Source organism: Dipodomys spectabilis, unplaced genomic scaffold (assembly GCF_019054845.1).
Source record: "Dipodomys spectabilis isolate Male_0828 unplaced genomic scaffold, ASM1905484v1 ptg000051l, whole genome shotgun sequence".
NCBI lineage: Eukaryota > Metazoa > Chordata > Mammalia > Rodentia > Heteromyidae > Dipodomys > Dipodomys spectabilis.
The window spans coordinates 19575692-19588286 of record NW_024870728.1 but is presented as its reverse complement, the minus strand read 5'-3'; the positions used below and the strand labels follow the sequence as shown (position 1 = coordinate 19588286).

Sequence of the window (12595 nt, the reverse complement as noted above, 5' to 3'; positions counted from 1 at the left end):
AGATCAAAGGTCTGATAAAACTGTAATTATGAAGAAGCCATGTTGGTTTCTCCATGGACTGACTGAATGTACTCATGATGTAAGTACTTTCCCATCATGTAGCTCATAAGTTCAACATGTTTCTTGGTCATAACATCTCCAAAAACTTGATTACATTGAAGTGGAAATAAGGCAGAAGGAGCCAAGGACATGTTAGCTAATATAATGTTTTGTTTTGTTTTGTTTTTACCATTCTAAAGGAAAGGTATGAGTTTGTAGAAGCAGCTGGTAAATACTATTGCTGGTATGAAGAGAAGTTACATTTTAAAAGTTCATTTTGGTGGCCTTTTTGAGTAATCTAGAATGTTTGTTCATTTTTCCATATCATCTGTCTTGGATATTTCTAGGTGTTGACACTTGAGAAACATTAACTTTTTTTTTTTTCATAAGAAACCATTCCTTCACTTGTGGTATCCAGTTCCTTAAACGCTTCCAAATACAGATTCGACTTTAAACACTGGAAGAAACCCCTATTTGTATGAGTATAATTTTACATTTAGCTATATAAGCATGCATGCACGTGCGCATGCACACACACACACACACACACACACACACACACACACACACACACATACACACACACACTATATTTTGTTTGCTTCCAGCTAGATTTATCCAAAGTCTCTTTGATCACTATTTCATCTTAATGTTTCTAATAATCCATTCTCTCACAAGTCCTCAAAGAGAGATTCAATGGTAAAGGTTTGACAAGATATCAAACAGTGCTTTTCAAAATTCCAAAAGCATTATCAATTCCCACAATGCCTAAATAATTGTATATTTGTTGATAGAAAATCTATTAGGAAATTTCAGGGGGAACTTTCTCAAAATTAATCTGCATAAATACAGTATTACAACTTGACTTAATTAGTAAGTATATGGGTTACAAACAATTACATGATCATGTACATATTACCATATTGGAAACCACCAGCATCATGGCCAGGCAAAAACTTGAACTACAACATGCTAAGTATAAAAATAGATATACACTATTCATTTACTATTTTTCTTCTGTTTAAATATGTTTCATTTTTCCTATTTCAATGTATAGCTTCAAATTTGAAACACAATTTACCAGAAGATACTATTTCTGCTCTATGCTTTTCAATGTGCTTTTCTTTATTCCATCATGTACTATCCTACTTAACTTTCGGTATCTTTTCACAGATAATTGTTTTACATTGCTACACCATTTGATTTGACCAAATTTAAATACTAGGCTAGTTTTGCTAAAGCTCTAAATACTTTATTTGAATCTTTATTGTAATGTTGAAATGTAATCTAACCAAGATGGTATGTGAGCACATAGGTTGGGCTAGGGAACAATAGAGAGGAGAAAAGTTCTCCCATAACCTTACAATCACAATCCTAGTCCCTCAGCTTTCAAGAATGGCTAAGAATGGCTAGATGAGTTACTGTGGAAGGAACACTAGAAATCTGTGGTTTCTACTAGAAAAATGGAAGAAGTATGCAGATACCCTTCAACAAGATTGTCTCCACCTTCAAACACAAGTTAAGTATAGAACCTTTGTATCTCCCACCATATTAACAATATTGAGCTTCTTCATCTGTACCAGAAAATCTAAGAAATTCTCTTAGATTTATGAACATGAATTCTTATTTTAAAAGCATTTATCTCCATAAACTAATTTTACTCAAATGCACTTCTCTTCATATGCTAACTGGGTCCTTGTTTTAATTGCTAAATAATGGCTAATCCTTAGAAGAACTATTCCGAAGTAAAGGCTTGTAGACAGAGATCTGTAACTGCGATGGTAACAGATGTGACCCTATGATATCATCTGGAGGCTGACTAGAGTGCAATATTCCAATACTGGCCTCTTTAATGAATACAAATATACCAAGGAAACAAACAACCCCCCCCCATACACACACACAAGATGCCCAACAGTCTGTTCTTTCTGTTCCATCTCCAATTCTTTACAGGAAGTAGTTTCAAAGTAAGCACTTACTCTCCAAATTAAGCAAGGAGTAGAAGAAAGGAACTTTTTTGTTCCTATTTTATGAATATATCTAGGGTAATTGTTTAACAAAGCACTTCAAACTACATAGTGCATGCCTTGTTGACTAGTTTCCATCAGCAGCAGCAATTAGAATTGGTTTCCTAGGTAACCATTCTGTGCTCTACTGAGAAGAACCTTTTCTTGACAGGAGCATTCTGTTTTAAATTGTTTTGTTTCTTCTGCCACTATTGTGCAGTATGCTTATTTGTCATTTCATTTAACATAGGATTATTATGCCCATGAGTCTTAAAAGCATTAATTGACTTTTATATTCATATGCTTTAATTTACTTACTTTGCTTTTAACCAACTGAATGAACTCAACTGAAATATGTTCTCGGGCATATGCCAACTTGCTTGGAATTTGTGTTCACAGTCTAGTTGGTGAACCTATGCATGTTCAAGTAATCACAGCTGGTCCTGATGAAAACCCAAAAGGTACACATTTAAAAACAAATTTCCAAGTCTACCAACAATGTCATGTATAACTCAACCCTGTTAGAATTTTTCAGGGCTATTTGGAAAGTTTCAGCTTCATTTACTTGGCATTAACCAGCCAAGTAATATTGATAGTCCAATAGAACAAGATAAGCAAACTGAAAATATAAGCTAAAAACAAGACCTGAGCCTTTCTTTAAAAAGTTGAAAGGATTGGCTGACATATGGCTCAGTTGGAGAGAGCATGCTCAAAACCCTAGGTTCAGTTCCCACAAGAAGAAAAGAAAAGACATGATAAATACTTTACCAAATACTACATGGTAGGAGCTAATTCATTGTCTATCAGGCAATAGTCAGACTTTACTGGAAAAAATTACAAAATCATCTCAATTTATGACCAAAGCTATTATATCTTACCTACATGGAGTCAGATACATAAATATATTAATAGTTAATCAATATTATTTCATGTAATTGTCACAAAACACCTAACGATGAATAAACCCACTTTACAGATGTGGTATCTAAAGTTTAGAGGAATGAATATTCTTTAATCATCATGACTTCTAAGAGTTGGAGGCAGAATTTGATTCTAGGTTTTCTTCGTTAAAATAATTATACTATTATTTTAGAAAAGGGCAACAGGTTGCTTTTATCCATTGTTTTGTCAATATAGATAAGTTGATGTTAGGGGAATGAACCCCAAGATAAGTATTCAAATTTTTTTTGGTTTTTTTTCTTTTCATGCAATTGTTTCTAACATATTTATAAGATGATTTCTTTGTTGCTTTTTATGTCCCTCCCCCACAGTATAACCCATGATTCACTGTATTTGATGTTGGTATAATTTGTGGAGGGGAAGGGAAAAAACAAATTCCAACAATTCCAACAATGTGATGTACAACTCCTTAGTCGAAAAAAGAACTTTACAACTTTGGTGGGGGGTGGGGGGGAGGATAGGCTGGGAGGAGGAGGGGAGTATGGGAAGGGATGGGAAGGGGAAACAAAAAGGAGGCAACAATGCTTGATAAGAAATGTACTTGTACGGTATTCTCACAATAAAATAAATGCATAAAAGTTTAGGCTAACTAATTTCAGCAAGTAACCAATGGCCTCATGTAACAACAACTTGTCTTCAAGATCGTGTTAAATACTTTTTTTTTAATTGGGAGAGGAGGGCTGGTACTGGGCTATTAACTCAGGGTTCCATGCTGTTGCTTATCTTTTTCACTCAAGGCTGGCACTAGCATTTTGCTAGTTAACTAGAGATAAAGAGTCTCTCAGATATTTCTTCCTAAACAAGCTTTTAAAAATGATCCTCAGATTTCAGCCTCCTAAGTAGCTAGAAGGATAGGCATGTACCTGACAATAAGCCTCTTTAAATGAGTCACTTGAAGTACCTAGCTTACATACAAGTTTTCTAAAACATGTGCAAAAAGAAGCTTAACTTTTTCCATACACTTTTATTGAACTGTCAAAGTTAGACACAGTTAAAAATTATTTTTCTCTCGGCCAATACATCTAAAATAAATAATACTGTTTTGCTGACACCAAATACTACTCATAGTTGAAATATAGTGCATTTTGTTTAGGTTGTCTTAATGAGGAATTTGATTTTCTTCCTATTCATGTATATTTAGGCTATATGGCATGCTCATTTTTACAGTCCCCTTCATCGGTATACATTTGTGGAACTATTTGATCTCCCCTAGTGTGACTAACTTCATTATGGATTAAGATTACTTCTGTTTTCTTTAATTATCCCTCAACATTTAAAATGGTTCTTATCGGTGTCAAAATGATATACAATATATACTATATATCCTATATACAATCCCAAAGACGAAAGCAATGGAAAGACGAAGCAATGGAACATTATCAGTTTATAGTCTGTTCATAAAGACTAATGGACATTTGAACCATTTGATTGACTCATCTTCCCGATATGAAAAAAAAACTGATTGACATAAAATAACTTATAGAATGGAAAATCCATTAACAAGTATACAAGAATCTGACACTCCCATTTAATTAATACTCTTCTAAAATACATTAATTTCTTCAACATTAATAGAATGACATAATTTGGCAGTTTTCCTTAACAGGTGCAATCACAAGCATTTACTATTTTTGATTTGTGCAATTATAATGAACAAAGTTATCACATAAATTTTCACCCTTAAAAATATTGCATTAGCTGGGTGCCAGTGACTTATACCTATAATCCTAGATACTCAAAAAACTGAGATCTGAGGATTGAGGTTCAAAGCCAGCCTGGGCAAGAAAACCTGTGAGAGACTCTTACTTCCAATTAACTACCAAAATAAAAAACCAGAAATGGAGCTGTGGCTTAATCAGTAAGGCACTAGCCTTGAGCTGAAAAGCTCAGAGACAGTACCAGGCCTTGAATTCAAGCCCCAGGACAAGCAGGAATTTTAAAAAGTATGTTAACCATCCAGTCTAAGTAAATCTCTATGAAAGAAGCTTTGAGAAGAGTCCTTGACTTGGGACATAATCTATCAAGGAGATAAGATATGCAAACCTGCATCTTCAATTTAGGAAGACTTCTTGGTCCTAAATAGGAAAATAAAAAATTTTGCCTAAGTACTAATAGGAAGATGAAAGAATGATCCAAAAGTCACAGAGCTCTGTAGGTGTTTCAGTTTCTGCCACATTTTGCTCTCTTCCTCCATTACTCTTTCCTAAAATGTCTGCATAAAACACTGGGGTGCTAGAAGAAGCTATATTGTTCTGTTGATTTTTAAATATTAATATTACATTGAAAATTAATATCTATACCAATGCTCAAAATCTATTGAGTTCTTTTAGTAGTAGTATTAAACAAGATGTTAGAGCTGGGATTTTTTATGCATTTAATTTTTTGTAGCCCATTTTATAATTCTCTTCTCAGTAGAGGTATCACTCTGGGAGCCCATCCTCTTATAGGAATGTTCATAGAATCCTTACCCAGAAACCTGGCCTCATGACCACACACAACCCTACCCTTCCTCCTCCTCTTCCTCCTCTACCTCCTCCTCCTCCGAACTTCTTGCCTATAAAGCAGGAACAATCATGGTGAATAATTCAATAAAAATGATGAGGAAAAGCACCTTAGCAGAGCATGCACATAGTGCACACTATATATAAACCAATCAGAAAATGTTAAATATTGTAATATATTCTAAAATGTTTTAAAATATATATGCATTGTTTTTAAATATGTTTCTATGATCACTAGTGCTACTCTAGTAAGGAAGTTAAACACATAAGACCAATTTACTCAAGCTGATAATCCACCTTTGAAAATTTAGATTATTTCTGTCCAAATTGATTACTAACCCCCACAACTCAAGTTTACTACATTCTCTATCATCCTGGATGAAGTAAGGAAGAATTTTCTTCAAAGAGGTCAAAATGTAAATGAGTCAGACAAATAAAATCAAGTAGATCTTCCAAAACTTGTGTGTGAGTGTGCAAATTTGGATCATATGTGATAATACATTTTAAATTATGAACAAATTCCAGTTATCTTAACTAAAATAATAAGAACAAATCTGAACACACTCTTCCTTCCATCATATAACCTGTGTCTACTAGAAATATGAATTGGTTTATTTTCTAGTGTGGTTATTGCTCTTATTAAGAGATGGAAAAATGTTAAGTATGTAGAATTTATTTCTAATATAGAATACATTTTTAATCTCAAAAGGCTACTTTCCTTTTTAGTTGAAGTTAGGTAAAACATTATTATTGTATTTTGGGTTTTTTATTGTCATTTTGGTTTGGTTTGTTTTTTTCCCCCTAGCTGGGTTATATTATAGCTAACACTATCAATTGAGCATGTCAATTGAAGCCCTCAAACTAGTTATTTTAACATTTCTCATACTGATCATTTTAGTGAATGATTGTGTTTGCAAGGTGAGTATATATAGTATAGCCAAAATGATCTTTAAAACATGGACTACCTAGAAAAGTAGTGTTTCTTTAGAAAAAGTATGATATATCATTGCCCTGTATTTCAAAAGATTGTTATCATTCCAGATTTTTAGAATTTATCTTGTTTGCACTGCTCCATTTAATCACAAATATACATTTTGAGGAACTTTATGTTTTAAATAAAGATATTTCTATAAAGGAGCATACAGATTTACTTGAATAATATTTTCTAGTGAAACAATAGATGGAAACCAAAATAAATTCCCTCTTGTCTATTTGAACATGTACTTGGTACAGAGACTTGAGTTTCTGTAAAACAGTTTTAAGAAATAAAGTTTCATTTTCAATCCAGTAATTATTTTGTTAGCTGCATGTTCCTTTTGTGTAGTCTTTAGAATGCCAACTCCTTTTGTTAATCCATCTCTAAATATATGTTTGTGTTTTATATACAGTGGAAAAGAACGCATTACCCTTCATGAAGAGAAGGCAGTGAAACTGAAATTCTAGTCCCCAGTACTACGTGGAGACTTTTCCTCTTTGTGACCTGGTTTTGATTCCTCACTGTTCCCGTTTGTCATCTTCTCTTTTCAGAGGAGGTATCTGCAAGGATAGTTCAAGTAGTCACTGCTGAAGCTGTAGCAGTCCTGAAAGGCGAACAAGAGAAAGAAGCCCAGCACAAAGACCAGCCCACAGCTCTGCCATTAGGTAAATGAGACGAGCCTCAGATCCAGGGGCCGCTCTGCTCCCCACAGGTCAATGTTCATGTTCAAAGAGAGCTTCCATCTTTATACATCATCCTTACATGTCACATTCACTCATCACCTACAAAGGGCAACAAAGGGACCTATTTCCTCTTCCTTGGCAGGTTTATTGGTAGTACCTTGGTGGTTTTCAGAATGATAAGCCTACAGTCAGATATTCCTAACAGGTTTTTAACTTAGTATTGTAGACCTTTACAAGATTGCTTTGACAGTCCTGCCCTCCAGCTAGAAGGAAAATGAACCAAAACGTCAATAAGAAATGATTGTTTCCCTTTATGGGGTTGGGTAAATGACTGTCTATACTGTAGTCTTCTTTCCAGTCTTTCTGAAGTGTATACACAAAAGCTATAGATTCTTGCTAGAATCATCAGGAAATACTGCCACTTGGCCTGTCTGTGGATACAGAGATAGCCTGTCATAAATGAAATTCCCTCCAGTACCAGATAGCCAAGGAGATCACTCATCCAAAGGTTCACTGCCCTGTCAGAAAGTTAAGTTGAGGGCTGGGAAGGTGGCTCCATGGAAGACTGCTTGCCTTGCATGCATGAGGCCCTGGGTTTGATTCCTCAGCACCACATAAACAGAAAAAGCCGGAAGTAGTGCTGTAGCTCAAGTGGTAGAGCACAGACCTAGAGCTGAAGAGCTGAGGGACAGCGCCCCAGCCCAGAGTTCAGACCTACAACCAATAAAAAAAGAAAAAAGAAAGTTAGGTTGATCAATTGATCAAGTGATAGATAGAAATATATGCAGAGATATACAAGAGCATCTTTTGTTAATCAGTTAATTGGGTGCATATACTCAATCTACAGAAAGTATTCTTTGAAGTCCTAAAAACTGTACACATCCATTTCCTGTCTTACAATCTTATTTATCCTTAATATTTGATTTCCTGCTTAGTGTTCCTTCAAGTGTCTATTAAAAAGTGAATAATAAAGATCTTTTACTTCCCCCCAAAATAATTTTCAGTATACAAATTATTTTTGTTCTGTTTTTTTGGGGGAGTTATATTTATTTTTTGTGCTAGTACTGGAGTTTAAACTCAAGCTCTTAGCTTTTTGGCTCAGGACTGGCGCTCTATCACTTGAACCATTACTCTACTTCCAGCATTTTGCTAGTTAATTAGAGATAAGTGTCTCACAGATATTCCTGCCTGGGCTGACCGAACCATAATCCTCAGATCTCAGCCTCCTGAGTAACTAAGAGCACAGGCATGAACTACAGGCTCCTCAACTAGTATAATCTTTTCTTAATCTGAGTGTTTTGAATATCAACAATTATTTTTCTCTTAAACAGAGATGAAAAGTTATCTAACATAAACATAACCTTCAGTCTGTTGTTTACTTCTATTCTTTGACAGAAAATTCAGTTTTTAAAATTTCAAATCTTTTCAGATACGTTTTTATTATCTTTAATAAGTCATTGTACAAAGGGGTTACCATTCAACTAAGCAATTTATCGATATAGTGTATCTTGATGAATGTCACACCTTTCATTACTCTCTCCATCGCTCCCAACTCCACCTCTTCCCTCAATTTTCTTAATTTTGTAGGATATGACTATATTCTCCCTTCTTCCTTCCTATCTTTGTTCATCTGCTTTCCCCTCCACCCCCCCCACACATACATACTTGACACTGCCTTCCTTTTTTGACTTCTTGTTTCCTGGAATTTATGTTGGTGGTCTGTGAGTTAGCCTTCCTAAGGCATTATACCACTTGACTTCTCCCCTGAATCTACCATATTTCAGTTAAACATTTTTGTATACTTCTATAATACTCCAGAGTGTTTACTTATACATGTATATATTAATGTAAGAAAAGATGCATCCTTTGTACCTCTGGACCGCACCTACTTCATGTAATTTTTTTCCAGGTCCTTCCATTTCTTTTGAAATGATATAATATCATTCTTTCTAACGGATGAGTAAAATTCCGTGGTATATATATATCACATTTTCTTGATCCACTCATCCACTGAGGGGCATCTGGGCTGATTCCCTACCTAAGCTATGGTGAATAGTGCTGCAGTGAACATGGATATGCAGGTGGCTTTATGGTATCCTAGTTTGTAATCTTTTGGATAAAGACCCAAGAGTGGCATTGCTGGATCACAAGGTAGTTAGGTCATAAAGGCCCCACAGGGTCTAGGAGCTAAAAGCATCATCTATCATCCAAAACTGCCTCCAGTTACTGCTTAATGCCACTGAAATTCATATAATCTTTAGAAGAGATTTAGACATGACCCAAAGATATACTTCCTTTTGAAATTCCTTCCTTCATAGAGGAGTCAAAAGGAAGGCACCTGAGGAGAAAACCTCCCTATACTGTGAGTGTTGCATCTTTTAGAACTTTCCTGAAAGACCAGAAGATAACATCACCCAGTGCATCAATCTGTCACTGGTCTGTGCCTAGCTAAACAGCTTCATTTTTCTTCTTTCTTTCTTTTTTTTTATTGTGAGAATACCATACAGAGGAGTTACAATTACATGGGCAAGATAACGAGTACATTTCTTATCAAGCATTGTAGCCTCCTCATTGTTTCCCCTTCCCATACCTTCCCACCCTCCCCTCCCCCCAGCCGATCCTCCCCCCACCCCCCACCAAAGTTGTTAAGTTCGTTTTTCGACATAACGACTTGTACATCTCATTGTTGCAATGGGTCCACCTGTATCCCTAGTTAAACAATTTGTTTTTTTCCCTTCCCCTCCACAAATTATACCAACATCAAATACAGTGAAAGTATGGGTTATACTGTGGGGGAGGGACATACAAAGCAACATAGATATCATCTTACAAATATGATAGAAACAATTTCATGAAAGGAAAAACAGAAAACAAAAAAAAACCATCTGAATACTTATCTTGGGGTTCATTCCCTTAACATCAACTTATCTGATCTTTTCTGCTTGACTCAGACATACACTAGTTATTGCAAATAAGGGAAACCATTTTTCTAAGAATACATAGAGATGAGTAATAACATTAAATTAGGTGATGGAAAATATTATTCTAAAAAATGTGGTAGTATTTTTATATATAGCTAGTATATCTGACATATTTTTAATGTTTCCAGATCAAGTAGTTGGACAACTTACTATCCAATATCTTCTTTTGGTCTAACTTTATCTAAACTATGTACATGTTTTTCCTGGTATATGAAGGCCAAATGAAATACATTATGAATGGAACAACTAGACTAAAATAAGTGAGATTCATGATACAGTTTTACCATTTATGTCTAATCCATTTTTGTGGGGAAGACAAAATATTTTTTTGAAGAATATTGAATACTTATCTTACTCTAAGTTGTCGAAAATGTGAATCAGGACAAGGCCTAATGATAAGTCACATGTAGATTACAATTGAATTATTTACTGAATTTTACAGAGGGCTTTTTGAATGGTAGAATTACTTGCAAATACTATTAATTGTCATATCTGTTTTCTCCTTTTTCTAAATCCTCAGCAGCTGAAGAGACAGCTAATCTGCCCCCTTCTCCACCCCCATCACCAGCCTCAGAACAGACCATTCCAGTGGAGGAAGGTAAGGCCTGACTTTGCAGGGTTTATCTTCTCAGAAGGGGTAAGCAATAAACATTGACCCACACGCCATAGACTACAGCACTGGTCAATATGGGATCCAGCATTGGAGTTCTGTTTCAAATAGTCAAGAAGAAACAAAATACTCAAATAAATATGTAGTTCTTTATCTATATAAAATCTGAAGTAGAAGAATATGGAAATATACTGGATAAAGAAAAGGATACCTTTGTGTTTAAATTGCTAGGCTAAGTATAGAGAATCAATATCTAATAGGTACTGTTTGGAGAAAGAAAATACCCATTTTGTGACTAAACAAAAAAAAATGTAATCCATTATAGCAAGAATCATACTTACCTATGAGATCAATAGAAATATCACAAATTATCTCAGTTTTGCTTACTATTGTATGACCAAGATTTTCCCCAGGGCCTGGGCAATGCATACTCTCCAGATATATTAGTAAATCAAGAGGTTAATAAATAAACCTGATAGTGAGAGCAATGAAGTAAAAGCTGAGACCATGGTTGTTGTTTTTTTCTTGTGGAGGCCTGTTACTGCCCATGAATACATTCATGCACTAGCATGCCTTAGAATGCCATCTCAGCTCTCCAGTTCTCATTGATAAAACAGAGGCATGCCTTTGAAGACCATCCATTCAGAATCTCAGATCAAAGAAACTAAATTATGTTAACACAGCAGAGGAAGGAGCATTGGCTCTCCTTTTCCTGTGACTCTTTTAATGATGCACAAAAGCTGACTGATCTAAATCAGCAAAATAATGGTTTGTTTTCAATTTCTGTATACTAAAATCAGAATTTTAAAACTATTCCATTTTACTCTTTTTCTTTTCTTTTTTTTTGGGGGGGTGGGGGGGAGGGTCCGGTCGTGGGGCCTGAACTCTGGGCCTGGGCGCTGTCCCTCAGCTCTTCAGCTCAAGGCTAGCGCTCTACCACTCGAGCCTCAATACCACTCCTGGCTTTTTTCTTTTTGCTTACGTGTGCTGAGGAATCGAACCCAGGGCCTCGGGCATGCAAAGCAAGCACTCTACCACTGAGCCACCTTCCCAGCCCCTTTTTTTCTTATTTACTTATTTTTCCTTTTTCTGTCATTTTAGAATCCTTTCATTGTGACAACATTGAGTAACATTTGTCATGAAAGAGTTATTCTTTTACAATTTGTAACTAGGTTAATTTAAAACATTGTTTGATTTCCTTAATATCAAACTCTAAATTTCTGAACTGCATAGAGCCAAGTCCAAATACTTTTATTTTTGTCACAGTTTTGTTCACCCAAAAATTTCTCTTTAATCAATGTGCTTCTTTTCCTCCAAATTTAATACCTGAGGTAGCGTTAAACACAATTATTCTAAAGAAGGAAAAGAGGTTTGGGGAATATATTAGCCACTGATGATTAGTATCTTAAATAGGATTTAATTTTTTTAACTTATAGATTTGAAAACTTTTTTTCTCAGCCTGGTACCTAATTTCTTGAACCTCTACAACATTCTAGAAGTTCTTCAAATTTTGAGTATATATGCTCATGACAACATAGAAACAATCCCTGTGTTTAAGGAACACATTATTTAACAGAAGACAGAAACCCAGTACATAAGCTTACAGATAATTAAAGAGTGGGTTAGCACCAGGAAGGGAAATGAACTAGGGGCCTTCAGATAGAGGAGAGAAGGGAATCTTGCCTTCGTGGAAGGGGAGGTAATGGTAAGCCTAGAACCATGAGGAAATGTTGGTCATGCAAAGATGGAAGAAAAGGGTACTTCAGGAAGTGAAAGAAGCAGGATATACAAAGGGCACTCAGATGAGCAGTAGATATCATGCTCTAAAATAAGGGTCCA

General features: G+C 35.3%; 1 protein-coding gene across 3 annotated transcripts in view; it reads left to right on the top strand.

Annotated features, from left to right (window-relative positions):
* Nucleotides 1-12595, top strand: part of Map2 (microtubule associated protein 2) — a 137522-nt gene that overhangs the window by 77794 nt on the left and 47133 nt on the right. For 2 of the 3 annotated variants that reach the window (XM_042679316.1, XM_042679315.1), the window contains exons 4-5: nt 7034-7147; nt 10667-10744. In XM_042679316.1, the coding sequence (XP_042535250.1) occupies nt 7034-7147; nt 10667-10744 (192 nt within the window). The remainder of the gene's footprint in view (nt 1-7033; nt 7148-10666; nt 10745-12595) is intronic. The other variant, XM_042679317.1, reaches the window with a different exon arrangement.